Here is a 14,866-nt window from a genome sequence, read left to right as displayed (position 1 = left end):
TAATATTAATACATTAAAATAATTTAAAAATACTAAAAGTATATTATTATTTTAAAAATAAATTATATATATATATATATAAAAAAAAAAACAATTTCAACTTCAATAACAAACACAAGGACTACGACAAAAGTTACATAAATAATGGACATCCACTAGGAAGAAAAACGCTACAGTCAAGTAGTTGAGGTGTACATTCCACGAGAGAAAAACACTAATATTATCCATCAAAAGACAATCCTGAGGCTTCTTTGACACTTTCCAGAATGTTGGTAACATATTTCTGCCTTTGAAATATTTGTCAAGGGTGTTTTTTAAATATTTTTTTTATATTAAAATATATATTAATTATATTATTTTATTTTTAAAAATTAGTAAATCAAAATGATTCAAAATATATAAAACATATTAAATTTTAATAAAAAAATTTAAATTTTTAAAAATATAACTTACAACACGTTTCAAATAATCTATACATATAAGAGGCATTGAGTTGAATGCCCCCACCTCTTAAGAGAATTACTATTGATTCGTTATAATGGTGTGAATGTGTAATGATGCTTCTTAGCTATTAAAGTTTGAACTATGCACGGGGACAATGCAATCTTTTCTTCGTAAAACAATTGTTTTTTATAAATTATATAGGGTTAGATTGCTCTTTTATTTTTTCATGGTAAAATTATTACTTTAACCTTATAATAAAATAATATGATGCCTACCACTCATGTGCATTTTTATCTTTTTATTTTTTTAAATATTATAATCACTTTGATGCTTTTGAAAACAAAATGGTATAACTCTCGTATAATTATTTTTTTTTGTCATTTCACACTAATTTTATTATAAATTTAAGCTTATTCAAGGGTATTATTTTAATTTACATTAAAAATATGATTAAAAAAAGTTGTTAAGATGTGTGGACATTCTTTGCATCATTTGAGCGGTGCGTGCAAAATCTTTTAATCATTAAATAATTTGGTGCTTATTTTTTTATTTTTTATTTTTATTTTTATTTTAATAAATTATAAAATTATATTTGTGTTTAAAATCAAGTCTACACTCTTTTAATTCCTATTTATTTTATTTAACATTATTTTTTATTGTTTTTTGTAATTTTATTCTTCGTGGTTTTTTTATTATTTTTATTGCTATTATTTTTTTCTTAAAAAATCTTTTAATCAATATATTTTTTTAGTGATTTTATTATTTAAAATTAAATTGATTGATAATTAAATTTTTTGATTGAATACAATTCAAGGATTTCATATATTATAAACTTTAGAAATTAGACTGAATTAGAAGATTTGTTGGAGTTAACTTGATTTTTTTTTTAAAGCTATATATTTTTTTTAATAGTTTTTCTTCTATAAAAGTAGTTTTAAGATCATAATTATTGTCATCTGTTTAAAAAGTTAAAATAAATTTACTTTTTTTTAAAAAAAAAATTGTTAATGTTAGAATTTTTTAACTGTATTATTTAAATTAGCAATGGAATCACCAACTTGATTCTTATATTTTTTTTACTTAACATTTGTTTAATACTAAAGAAAAATAGTTAAACACGGATTGAAACAGAGAGAGGTCAGTGATTAGCCCCTTCAAAGTTCAAACACGAATGGCACTGATATAATCAAAATAGTTAAACACGGATTGAATCAGAAGAAATCATGCCAGCCAGGCTGTTTATCAATCCATAATCTCATGTTATAACATAATTAAAAATTATTATTATTTGTCTCTTTTAACCACTTAAATTTCCAGAGACTCCCCCACCAGCTCAATTAATCAACTGTGAACAGTCCCATTCATCACCATTAATATCTTGCCACGTCATCTTTGACCCCACTACTATTTGAAAACGAGTGAAGCCAGTGACAGATAAGTACTTCCACGCACGAAAGATGACTGCACAAATATATATATATATAAAAAAAAAATCCAATTTGATTGGACCAATGAAGGCAGGTTGGCGATTGAATCGTCCAATAGAAAAGGTGGGGTTAGATTCATAAATTAAATAAATTTCTCTCCTCTAAGAAAAGTGAATTAAATATAGTTTATCATCCCGGTATGTACAATTACTAAATCCTCCTCCTCCTCCTCCTCATCCTCCTCTCCCATGGATAATTTTACTTTTTTTATTTTTCAATTCCATATAATTACCATCACAAAATAATAATAATAATAAAAAATACCCGCAGAGACAGAGAGAGAAAAGGGCCCCAAGCTTAAAACCTAACAGCAATATTTAAAATTCAATAACCGAGTCTAGTTTATTTTACTGCGATGACGAGTCGAATGAGATTGATGGATTTAGTTTGGTGGATTCCTTTTTCCTTTTGAATGGATTTTGAAATGTTAAAAGTAGAAGACGAAGCAAGAGCGAGTTTGAAGTGTTCGATTCTTTGCCTGTGTAGTGCTGATACTAGTAGTAGTTGAACAAAAGAGGAGGATAAGCGTGTGGATTAGGGTCATGGCAAAGCGCGTGTTCGAAGTGTGGAAAGGGAGTAATGTAAGGCTTTATTAAATTTGTATACTCTTCTGATTTCTTTTTTATATTTGTGTAAATTAGTGGTTTTTAGCATCTGGATTTGGTTTCATTTGTTGTGAAATTTGTGGGTTTTGCTTGAATTTTTCAGTTGCTTTGTTGGAGATTACTTTAGAATTTTGTTTAAAAAGCCACTGTGTCAGTGGCACTCTGTTTGGTTACTATTAAAATGGAGGAAGTAGGGAAAATCTGACACTTTCAGTAACTTTGAACTTTTGTTTTATTGCCGCGTTGAGTTTTAATTTTTTTATAAATTATTAGAGGCCACTGAAAGCCGTGTAAGGAAAAAAAAAACTGAGATTTTTTGGTAGCATATCTTTAATTTTTTGTTGTTTGTACTAAATCAAGCATTGGGTACTGTATTTCTGATAATTTGGGGATGGCTTCAAGGGCTATGAATGGAACCATAGAGTCTGTTGTTAGTCTTTTAGATCCTGGACTTGTGTTCCCTTGAGTTATAGTGGTTCACCTATTCGTGCAGTAGACTGCAGGGTGGTTTGGTTAAGTTAGAATTGAAACTTGTCGTCTTTATAGTGTAATGATCAAATTATGAGTTTGTGGTTATGTTTAGCAGTGCTTGTGTTCTGTTGCTGGCAATGCTACTGGCGCAGACATTAGTGGTTTCCTTGCTGGGAGGTTTTGCAAGTGCATTTGAGGTTTGGATTAGGATTAATAGCTCCACTAACTAGTAAGATAGGGATTTCTTGTGCAGTAGTATAGTTGTTTGATAATTTCCAATAATCAGAGAGCTCTCACATAAGTTGCAATTACTTGGCATGTATGAACAAGAGGGTCCATGGATTCATTAAAGCATGGAGCACGGTGTTTGGATGTCCTCAAGCAGTGAAATGTTCTTGCTTGACATGAGTTGGACATGTACATGTGCATCCAAGCTAGATGATCTTGAAACCTTGCTATTCTTTGGAAGTAGTGCTAGGACCTCTGATCATTGCGCATCTTGCTGGCTTGAAAGAGGGGAGTTTTGGATTTCTTTGTGGAATTATTCATATTTTTTTCCTTAAAACAATTGTTCAAGATTCTCAAACTACATGCTAACCTTATATTTTTGACATGCTATTCCCAAATGTTAGAAGCATGAAAATGCCTCTTTGCTTTGTCAAGTTTCATTCTTCTGGTCAAAGTTAAGACTTATCATGGTGTGAAATTTTCAGCATCTAACGTTTTTCTTGTCTATTTTCTACAGAAATTCATCCTTGGTGGGAGATTGATCTTTGGACCTGATGCTAGGTCACTGATTGTCACTTTATTGCTGATCATTGTTCCTATAATAATCTTTTGTGTGTTTGTTGCGAGTCATCTTCGCCTTGAATTTAAACCGGATAATGTAGGGTATGTGATTCTGGTGATGGCAATTATCTTTACTATCTATGTAAGTTTGCTTAATCCCTTGGCACTTGATAAAATTGTTTTTGTTATATGAATTTTATAGAACTGGATGTGCTATTTCTTTGCTTTGGAATTTCTCATGCTCATGTATGCCTGTTTTAAGATAGATGCTAAGCTGCTATGTTCTTCTTTTGCTGTATAAATTTTTATAACTTAAAAGAAAGTGATTTACATGTGATTCTAAAGGCCATGGTTTGGATAGTGTAGTGCCACAAGTGGACACGATTCATGTATTTGATGGTGCCAAGCTCAATATGATCAATATGAGAGGCTGTAACTTGTGAAAGTGGGGTGACCACAAATTATCCCAATGACATTTTCACAAGAACTGACTTAAAAATACCTTTTGACATTGCTCTAGAATTTGATGGTAGAAACTAGGAAGGTGCACAATTTTCTAGACTTTTGTGAGTGAATAATATTTGCAGTTCAATGCACTTGAAGCTGCTGCTTCTGGGTTTTGAGAACTTCGTCTCAAAAGGTGTATAATTCAAAAGGGGTGCTTTTGGAAGTATGCTTTCTTGGATGAAAGAAAGTGAAGCACAAACCTGAAATCATGCCATCCAAATGTTTATTCTTTAGCAAATCCTTTGTCTTATTTAATTCGATGGCTGATCTTGACAGGTGTTGGTTCTTCTTTCCCTCACATCAGCCAGGGACCCAGGCATTGTTCCACGCAATTCACATCCACCCGAAGAGGAGTTTCGGTATGATTCTTCTGTGTCTGTTGAGGTTGGGGGAAGACAAACACCGAGCCTTCAGTTCCCACGGACAAAAGAAGTTATGGTTAATGGCATTCCTGTTCGGGTCAAGTATTGTGATACATGCATGCTTTACCGTCCTCCTCGCTGCTCCCATTGCTCCATTTGTAACAATTGTGTGGAGCGATTTGATCATCATTGCCCTTGGGTGGGCCAGTGCATTGGATTGGTATGCTGTTTAACCTGCATTTTAACTTCTTTCTTTCCTGTGTATTCCCTGTTAACTATACTTCTCCATTTTTTGGTATTTGTCTAAGTGTTCTTGTTGAAAAGCTAATTATGCTCTATATGGGCAGCGCAACTACCGTTACTTCTTTATGTTTGTTTCTTCGTCGACTCTTCTCTGCATCTACGTGTTTTCCATGTCTGCCTTGTACATTAAAGTTTTGATGGATGATTATCAAGGCACAGTCTGGAAGGCAATGAAAGAATCTCCTGCATCTGTCATTCTAATGGTCTATAGTTTTATTTCCCTGTGGTTTGTTGGTGGGCTTACTGGCTTCCATTTGTACCTCATAGGCACAAACCAGGTAAGTTTTTTTCCTTAAGACTTATTTTATGTGTTGGTTTCTGTTATGCTTAATTGAATTAAATTTGAATCAACCAAATTTCGTTTCTTAATAATTGTGCGGCATAACTATGGTCTAAATGCTAGAGTAGAGTTTTTTTAATGGTCTCTCATCATTAGTTGTCAGATTATGAGATCACAACAGTCTGTTTAGTGGGAAAATCTTTAAAATGTCACCATTCAGATTCATGGGCATCAAATGAAAGCAATAACAGTTTGCCTCCATGAATCATTGTGTACTGGATATTTTTATCATTTTTTGGGGTAATAAATGGTATGAAGTATTGAAATTTAGAAGCATAATTAGTTCTGCAATGACTACCTGCATTCTCTGTGAAGAAAAAAGCTAACTTTTCCCTGCAATAATAGAAGGCGAGAGTTTTTTTTGTTTTTTTCCTAGGAATTATATTTATTTACTTCTTTTCCATATGTATGAGATGGGATACATGTGTTTGCTATCGCATCCTTATAGCATCTGAAGACTATTATTTTTCTGTTATGTGGTTATTCAATATGTTTTCCACTCATGTATTAGCTAAAACTATCGTTACTTTATTCTATACAGACCACATATGAAAATTTCCGGTACAGAGCTGACAACAGGATCAATGTCTATGACCTTGGTTGTTTTGATAATTTTCTTGAAGTCTTTTGCACAAAGGTTAAGCCTTCAAAGAACAATTTCAGGGCTTTTGTTCAAGGTGAAGTACAACAAAAGCCCACGTTGCCCAGCACCCAGGAAACAGACGTGGAAGATTCTGGTGGGGATCCACGCTCAAAGGTTGAAGATGACCTAGATATTGGTGAAGATTTATTGAAAATCTCCCAGCGTCGTAATATTGAAGAAATTGATGAGGACATATGCAGCAGAGGGAGTAACGGGCCACCTCATAATACATCAGAGATGGACTCAGTATTGAGTTCAGATCATCGAGCTCCCACAATTCGATCAGACACTAGACATTCAAGCTGGGGAAGGAGAAGTGGGAGCTGGGAAATTGCACCCGAGGTCCTCGCCAACTCTACAGTCACTGAAAGCAGAACCTACACCACTTCCAAGGAGCCACACCAATGATGATAGGATAGCTCATTTAGCTGTTGATCCCTCCGCATCATCAACATGGGTTTCTCAAAATCCTTTGGATGTTCAGTTCATCATGTTGACGGAAGTTTTCTTTGATTAGGAACTTACAATCGAGTTCCAATTCTGCTCTCCCTATAGGCACGAGGGTGTGATATCCTTATTGTGGGGGTGGGTTATGGCTCCAATTGATTATTTTCTCTGGGAAAGCAGTCAATAGGAATGTGTTTGTAATTGTGCGAGAAGATAAAGAGGATGTTTGCCTTTTCCCTCCCTCTTTGTTCTCTCTTTATATTCTTAATCATCGTGGTCGAACACTTAAAAGTAGTAATTCTGGCTTTATTCTTTGTGTAGATAGTTACTTCCAAGACATGATTCAGTTCTCCCCTTTTATGCGTGGTGAGCTCTCTCGCTCTCTTCTTTCTTTCCTTGTTTTCTTTTCTTTTATATCAAGAAGTGAATGTGTGGGACTATTTTCTTTTCGAGGGTGGGGTAATCTTTGAACCGTGTATATTTTTCCGATCGGAGTCTAAATCTGTAATGATAAAAAGGGTTTAGGAAAATGTTGAAAGTTCGAGGGTTGATAGATGGGAAAATTAGTTTATGGGCTTGATTGATAAGCTCGGTGTACTTACGAGGGGGCAGGTTTACCCTAAGAATAAAATATGATCATCAACATATTAGTATAAAGTATTTCTATGATTTATGTTATCAAGTAAATTGTGCCGCTCAAAGATTTTTATTTTTTAAAAAACAAAACCTACCGTTTCCCACACAACAAATGTGTGTGTAAATACAAATCAATGTGCAAAAACACATTAGAGGTAGATATAATATCTCGCTTGAAAAGCTAGAGATAGTGATGTACTAGAATTTATTTATTTTTATATTTTAATTTTTTTTTAAATTGATTTTAATTTTATTTTTTATTTATTTTAAATTAATATTTTTTTGATGTTTTCAGATTTTTTTTAATGTGCTGATATTAAAATTAAATTTTAAAAAATAAAAAATTATTATCTTAATATATTTTTAAATTAAAAACAATCACCATTACAACATCAAACAGTCTATTAAACCTCACAATTTATGCTAAATGAATCTCTCTTTAATATCTCAATCCTTTGTTTGAAGGTTGTGAGTGTGATACGATAAACTTGTTGCTTGAATATTTATATTATTTAAAAAAAAAAACATAAATATAATAGAATACGCCAACTTGTTTTTCGTGTTACATTTATGGTTACGCTGTAAAACAAGTTTTAGGTAAAAATAAATTTATGTTTTAGATTATTTTTTTACTACACGCCTAAATAATTGGGAAAATTAAGGAAGTTGACTGTCCTAATACTTTTAAGGGTTTTTTTTTCTTTTTAATAATAGCAAAATAATATTATTATAATAAAATGGACAAAAATTCCAAGACCTACTTACTAGCAGCCATCACATAATCACACAATTTAGGATTAGTTTAAGGAAGCGTAAATTTGAGCATGTAGCTCTATTCTTTGGAATCGTATGATGACTATACACATGATGCTCCAATTCTGGCAGAGCCGGTTTGTGACAACATATGCAATAAAGTTCTCCATGGTTGTTTCTGGTTGTCACTTCTGGAATTCGAACCTTGTCCCTTGCCACTTCGCCAATTCATCATCACATTCTTCGACATCATCACCGGCAGTCTCGCTATCCTAGTTGGCTGTAATAGGATTTAAATTTTTTTTTTTGGTGTGTGTTTTGGAGTTTTTATAGTTATAATTAGTTAAATGATTTATGTTATTGAGTTAGGTTAAATTTTTTAGAACATGAAAGGATCGTGTTCAAGTGATGATAACCTGATTTAAAATGGATTTACTTAAATAAAAACAAACAAAAAAAAGAGAGTAAAAAGCTCAAGACTCAATAACATAATATCAAATAATAGAATTAGAAAGAAAAAATCAATTTAAAAAAATAATGTAAAAGAAAAAACTTAAGTCTATATTAGTTAACTTGACCAATTTATCACTAGCGATATGAGATAGAAATAAAAAAATAATTTTTTAAAAAAACCTAGTAAAAACAATTGAAGTTAAATAATAAAAAATACCAAAAAAATTTTAGGTTGACTTGACTAACCCGCACTCTGGATGACCATACAGAAAGAAAGGAGAAAAATCACAAAGTTCAATGGTTAATAATTTAATGTTAAATAATGAAACTAAAAAAAATCAAGAAAAAAAACCCGAGTCAACCAATATTAACTTGATTAACTCGCTACTTGGGATATATATAAGATTGAGATAAATTGCAAAAAAAAAAAAAAGTGGAACAAATAACAAACTCAAGGTCCAATAACTTAATTTTGAATGATAAAATTAAAAAAAATTAAAAAGAACCTAACTTATACCAGGATTACCGATGATCCAAGTCATGAGATAGAAATTAACTTACCGAAAGAAAATTATAATAAAATCATGAAGTAAAATTTCCAATCATACTTTTTTTAAAAGACCAAGTAAAAGAAAATAATTAGGGATTAAATTGAAAAAATAGATAAATTAAGAAAAGGATAAAGAATAACAATTAAAAAATAAGGACCAAAATTTGATAAAGAAATTAAATGAAATAAAATGCAAAAGGAAAAAATTAAAAAAATATAAATCAAGAAAAGGATAAGAAAATAATGAGAAAAAATTTGAAAAAACATTAAAAAAAAGGGTTAAACATAAAAAAGAATAATCAAAAGAATGATGACCAATATAGAAAACTAAATAAAATAAAATGTCTAGGGATTAATTTTTTTTTAAAAAATTAAACTTCAAAATGTATTAAAATTAAAATTAATGGTAATTAAAAGAATGAAAGCTAAAATTGGTAGAAATAAAAACTAGAGGACAATATCAATTTCTTTTTAGGTTATAAGAAAGAAAAACAAGATAAAATTAAAGGTCATTAAAACCTGACAGCATCTTCGTCGTGAATATATATCCCACCAACACGAAGAGGATGCATGTCACTCCATATGTTGTTAAGATAGCCCTGTATTTACCATTCAATTGGTGCGAAGGCGGTTAAGTACTGATGTTTATATTGCACTTGCTAATAATTTTTTTATAATATTTAATTTTTTAATATATATATATATATATATGGGCAAAAAATCAATTTTATTATCCTAAAAAATATGTATATATCAATAAATTCCTAATCAATATTGTAATGCCAATAAATCTTCAAAAAAAGACAATTTACCTGCAATTATGCTTAGTTTTTTTAAGAATGGAAAATGTTTTATTTCACTGTTCCAAACAATAAAATGTGTTTTAGCACTCAATGTTTTAGTTTATGCCTTTTACCTTATTTTTAGCTCCCCATGTTTTACTATGCCTTTTTTTTTCATAGAAAAGTTACCGAACACAATTTTGCCGAAAGGTTCTGCAACTTTGTATGTCTTATGGGCTAGCTACCCAAAATGGGCCTGGCATCTTCGGGCTAACTTCGGGCTTGATTGGGTTCTGGCTTTATATTTCTTCAAGACATCTTCACTGGGAGACCACGTAGTTTCCACTCCCCCCTCCACAGCTGCAATTTGCAAAGGAGCTCGAACATTATGGTTGCAAAGAAGTGACGGAATATGCAGCTACAAGCTAGATAAGATGATCAAGCCAGGCAATGAAATCGATCAGTTTTTTTTTTTAGTAAAATATTGTTCCAGGTAATCCACTCGAGGACTGAAAGAGGAGGGAAATGGGCCGAATGGCTGTCCGTTTTGATTAAACCAAACAGAACACAAATAAATTCTGTTAAATCAAATCAACCACATGCCATCCATTTTTTAACCGGACAGTGTTCCTCCTCATGTCCTTTTCGTTCACAACCCTGTTACTCGTAAAAGCAAAAATTGCTGGGTAAGAAGTCTTCGATAAACAGTAGAGCTTTTGTCCATTAAAGTGTAACCAGATACCTCATTACCTGAAATTGTCATACAAGCACTCTCTCGGAAGCCACAGTTTCAACACCCTTTCTATGAAAAGATAATCGGCCCCACATACTGTAACGTCAACCATTTCAAACCTCCACAACTGGAGGTTCGGTCCCTAACATTGAGGAGAAGACCCAAGGCACAGTTTGGAACCATTCATTTTCACTAGAGACAGTGATTAAAGCAATGTAAAGAAAACTTCTTTTCATCGCTAACAACCTCATTTAATCAACCAAAGTTTGGCTCGAGTCATTTCCGTTCGAAAGAATTTCAATCATGGCCTCATCTTCGTTCCACTCATCTGCAAATTCATTTGGGTTGCTGTCAGTTTCTTGAACATAGCATGGCACGCACACACCTAACTTCTTATTTGTACTGCTACTTCGTGTCCATTTTTCCCCTGGTTGCTGACCGAATGTCCAACAATAATATGGCAGAAACCAAACCCTTAAACTACTTCTTATTGTATAGATAAGAATGCGACGTGTTAATTGATTACAAGATCATAGTGTTAGCACACTTTTGTATTACGAAAAATAAATTCCAGCCTAGACCTCTACATCATCGTGTCCTGTATACAGCCATGACAGTGACAATTGAAAGTCCTTTTCATTGTTACGCTAGTTCACAACATTCCATGAGGAGGGCGCGTAATGAAATTTCTAGTTTCGTCAAACTAGTTTTCTGATAAAAATGTTTCATAAATCTTTATTAATTTATGCTAAGATTCTGCTCAAATGACATGTTTCATATAAAAATGTGAAGATAGTTTCGTTCAAGTTAGGAAACACGTCAAAGTCCAACTCGAAAAATTTACCTTTTTTTAGAACTTTCATTTTAATTTAATTAGAATCTTACTCATTAGAAAGTTTTTTTTCTAATTTATTTAAATAGTCTTATGGGCTATTTTTTTTTAGAGTATATTTAATGAAATAAAAACTTCTTAGGAACTACGAGAGTTTTCATAATTCTCTATAAGATTTCTTTGTACACGGTTTAAAGTTGTAAAACTCTAGGGATTCAGTAACCCTAATGTTATTACATCATACGCTGCCTCGTTCTAAAAAATTTAGCTTTCTAATTAAACAGTATATTATTATTTATGATGGCGACGCACTTACAATAACTTTGAGCGATTATAGCACGTGGCTGTGTCATGACCTAATTGGAAGTTGATTCGAATCTTGAGTGTCTAATAATGTCCATGCGAAAGGCTTGAAACTAGCAACCCTGGTCTCTGCCATGGAAGTTTCATATTTTAGTTTGACCATCCTCGGAGTTTTCCACCAAGTTGGCCGGGCTTAATTATTTTTTGGCTCGGCTGATATTCACACGCCTTCTTCGGAACCTTATCGAGTGCTTGTAATTATTTATTGGACCAAGGCTTCGATTAATTGCATCTGGATCGTCCTAAAATAAGAACAAAACAACAAAAAAACCTTCTGGATCCTCTGCTTTGTAATTGAGCTCAGCCCATGTCACGTCCCAGAAATTCTGCTTTTTTTTCAATAGAAAAACAAATTAATGGCTGATAACGAATATCGGATATCTAATATTTTTTTATTGTGACGGGGAGTGTTATTTAAAAATATATTAAACTAAATTTTTTTATATTTTTCTAAAATATTAGTACATACATCATAATTATTTAAAAATATTAATTTGTAAAACACATTTAAAAGTAAACACTCACTTAAATGTCAAAATTAACTTCAAACAACGTTCAAAGTTTGGATGGCAAATAAAACAAGTAAATTCACCTGAACTCGTTTAAAAAATAATTTAAATTTAAGGTTTTTATTAATTAGATTCGATCTAATTTCAAAGTCAGGAGGCTATTCTATAGCCTGTTTTTTATAATTATACCGGAAGCAAATAAAATCATAAATATAACCTCCACGCATATCCATTCTTATTATAGAAAATTCTGGTTAGGTAAACAACCACTCACCCCTTAAGAATATCGGTAAGTATACTTCTTATGGGTCGACGATTGTGTGTTTTTTTTTTTTTTTACATAAATTAGATTTTCTCGAGCAAGAAAAGACCAAATCGAGTACGTGTCCAGATTGGGTTGTTTGGTTAGGAAAATTCAGCGTCACCAAGCTGGACACGTCTACTCCTCTCCTTCACCCGTCACTCTTTGAGTTGATCGTAATCTCTCTTTATTTTGCACAATTTGTTACTGTTATTGCGTCACTATCTATGTTACACGTGGGCTCTGGGTCCCGCCTTAAGTTTTTTGACCTGATCCCTTTAATCGGTAGACCTCATGGCACGTGTCCATTCACGTGCTGCATGATCTCATCCGATTCAAAGAGGATACATTCTGGAGAAAAGAAAGCGACAGACCTGGAAAAAAAAAAAAAAAAGCTGGAGACGTCATCTTCAATAACAAGTTAATGAGCAGCCCCGTTTATAAAGTAAATTGGTAATGTAAATTAATTAATTGTAACGACCTTTACTGGAAAGAATAAAAATAAAAAAATGTTAGAACACTTGTTGCCTCGGTAACTTGTTCTTCTGAAAAATAATTGAAGCCTTCCATTTTACGTAACTTGATAAAGAAAACAGATTAAGTCGCAAATGAAAAGGATGCCAATTCGAAGGGTATAATTAAAATAAATTAATATTATGTAGCCAAACCATAATTTCTTTCTGCGTTCCAGGAGTAGTTGCTAAACTCGACGAAAAAATAAAATATAAATTATTGAGTTATCATCCTAATTCCAATCATTGAAAAGGTCGTTAATATTTGCTCGGACAAGTATCATAAACATGGTTTTGGGATTGTCAAGGTGCCCGCACACCTGGTTTCATCTTCGAAGGAGACGGGTAAACTAAACTCGATTTACTTACAGAGTACTAAACAAATAAATCAAACCACTTGCCAAATTTCACTAAAATTGCTTATCTGGTCTGGGGGTATGCAAATTGCCATCTCGTTGAAAGCAACAGCCGGTTCATCGAACATTGCTTTTACAAATACAATTAAATTAAGATAAAGTCCCTTTTATGTTCTCTTACTTTACAATCACAGGTATGGATAGCATTCCAAGTTGTTTTCAACGGCGGTGAGCGAGTTTTGTCCGAGTTCAAATTTCGACTGCGTTACCGTTCTTTTTTAAAATATATTTTATTTAAAAGTTTATTAAATAATATATTTTTAATTTTAATAAATTAAAACGATCTAAAAATATTAAAAAATAAATAAAAAATAAAAAATTGTTTTAATTTTTTTAGAAATATTCTTGATGAACCTAACTTTAAATAGGATAATGGTAGGAGCAATTTGATTGTCCTAGTGCGGTTATAGTAAACTCCATCCAGATATTAAAAATATTGGTATCGGATTAGCTTAATCTCATCCATCTACTTGAACTAAAAACAACCAACAACTGGGTACGTTGTTCGGTACTACTTTCTTATGATTTATGTCAGGAATAAAAAAAAATGTTTAAAATATGATTAAATGCTTTGTCCTTTATGCCCTCGGGTTGTCAAGATATTCTACACTAGGGGTGGCAGTAGGAATAGGAGATGGTATTTGAACATTATTAAATAATTAAAGGAGCATTTATTTAAAGTTGGAATAGACGAGTCACGAAAAACATAGCACGTTTTTTAGCTCTCAAAAAGGCATTGGTTTCCGGCATACCGATGAATTTAATTAATTAATTTATTTATTTTTACAAAGGACGATTCAATAGCAAGAAACTAGGGATGGTTTTGTGTTATTTAGTTCTTTTTTTTTCCAAGTTTTTCTATAAATTAATTCCGTGATGTTAAAGTTGCAACTATTGATATTTATAGCTTTAAAATGAAGATATACATAAAATATGAGAAAAGCACAAAGCAAGAGTTTTTATAACTCATTGACGGGACTATATATATATATACTTCTTGTTTTTTAATGATATAAATATTGGTAAATACAACTTGAGCATTATTAACTTTCTCAATAAAATATATAATTGTTTTTATTTATATAAAAAAAAAAAACCAAAGAACCCCCCATCATAATTTTGGCGTCTGGTTTTGGAAAAAACATTCAAACCAGAATCCCTTCTTTTTACTTTTCTCCAAAAAAAAAAATAGAATAAAAAAAATGAAAAGGAACCATTCAAATCAAATCTAATCTCAAGAAAAATGACCCAAAACTCTGGATTTCCCGACGAATGGACATATTCATTAATATTACTATCCGGAACTCATCATGACCGAATTGAATCATCATCACCAAAATATGCACACGCGTGCGCATGCCATACAGACAGACAGAAAGAGAGCCGCATCTTTAGATTAATTAAATAGAAATTACTACATCCAGAAGACAGGGGATGAGCTTGCCAGTTTAACCAAGGGATAAATAAAACCTAATTTAACAGATTTTTTTTTTCTTTGATCGAATTAAGGCCTCTTTTTTGGCTGCAGTTAAATTGGTTTTTTTCTTTCGAATTAGTCTTTTTAATATTTTAAAATCATTTTTACATGATTAAAATTAAATTTTTAAAAATAAAAAATATTATTATTT

The 14,866-nt window shown here is 31.8% G+C and overlaps 1 protein-coding gene across 1 annotated transcript; it reads left to right on the top strand.

Annotated features, from left to right (window-relative positions):
• The first annotated feature begins 2,182 nt into the window (after nucleotides 1-2,182).
• Nucleotides 2,183-6,847, top strand: LOC105138495 (protein S-acyltransferase 8-like). Its single transcript, XM_011044583.1, has 5 exons — nucleotides 2,183-2,512; nucleotides 3,753-3,938; nucleotides 4,580-4,885; nucleotides 5,013-5,246; nucleotides 5,850-6,847. The coding sequence occupies exons 1-5, from the start codon at nucleotides 2,474-2,476 to the stop codon at nucleotides 6,357-6,359; spliced, it is 1,275 nt and encodes a 424-aa protein (XP_011042885.1). The 5' UTR covers nucleotides 2,183-2,473; the 3' UTR covers nucleotides 6,360-6,847.
• Nucleotides 6,848-14,866: the final 8,019 nt, after the last annotated feature.

The sequence above is a fragment of the Populus euphratica genome, unplaced genomic scaffold, assembly GCF_000495115.2.
Source record: "Populus euphratica unplaced genomic scaffold, PopEup_1.0 scaffold181.1, whole genome shotgun sequence".
Taxonomy (NCBI): Eukaryota; Viridiplantae; Streptophyta; class Magnoliopsida; order Malpighiales; family Salicaceae; genus Populus; species Populus euphratica.
This window is presented reverse-complemented; position numbering and strand designations above follow the sequence as displayed.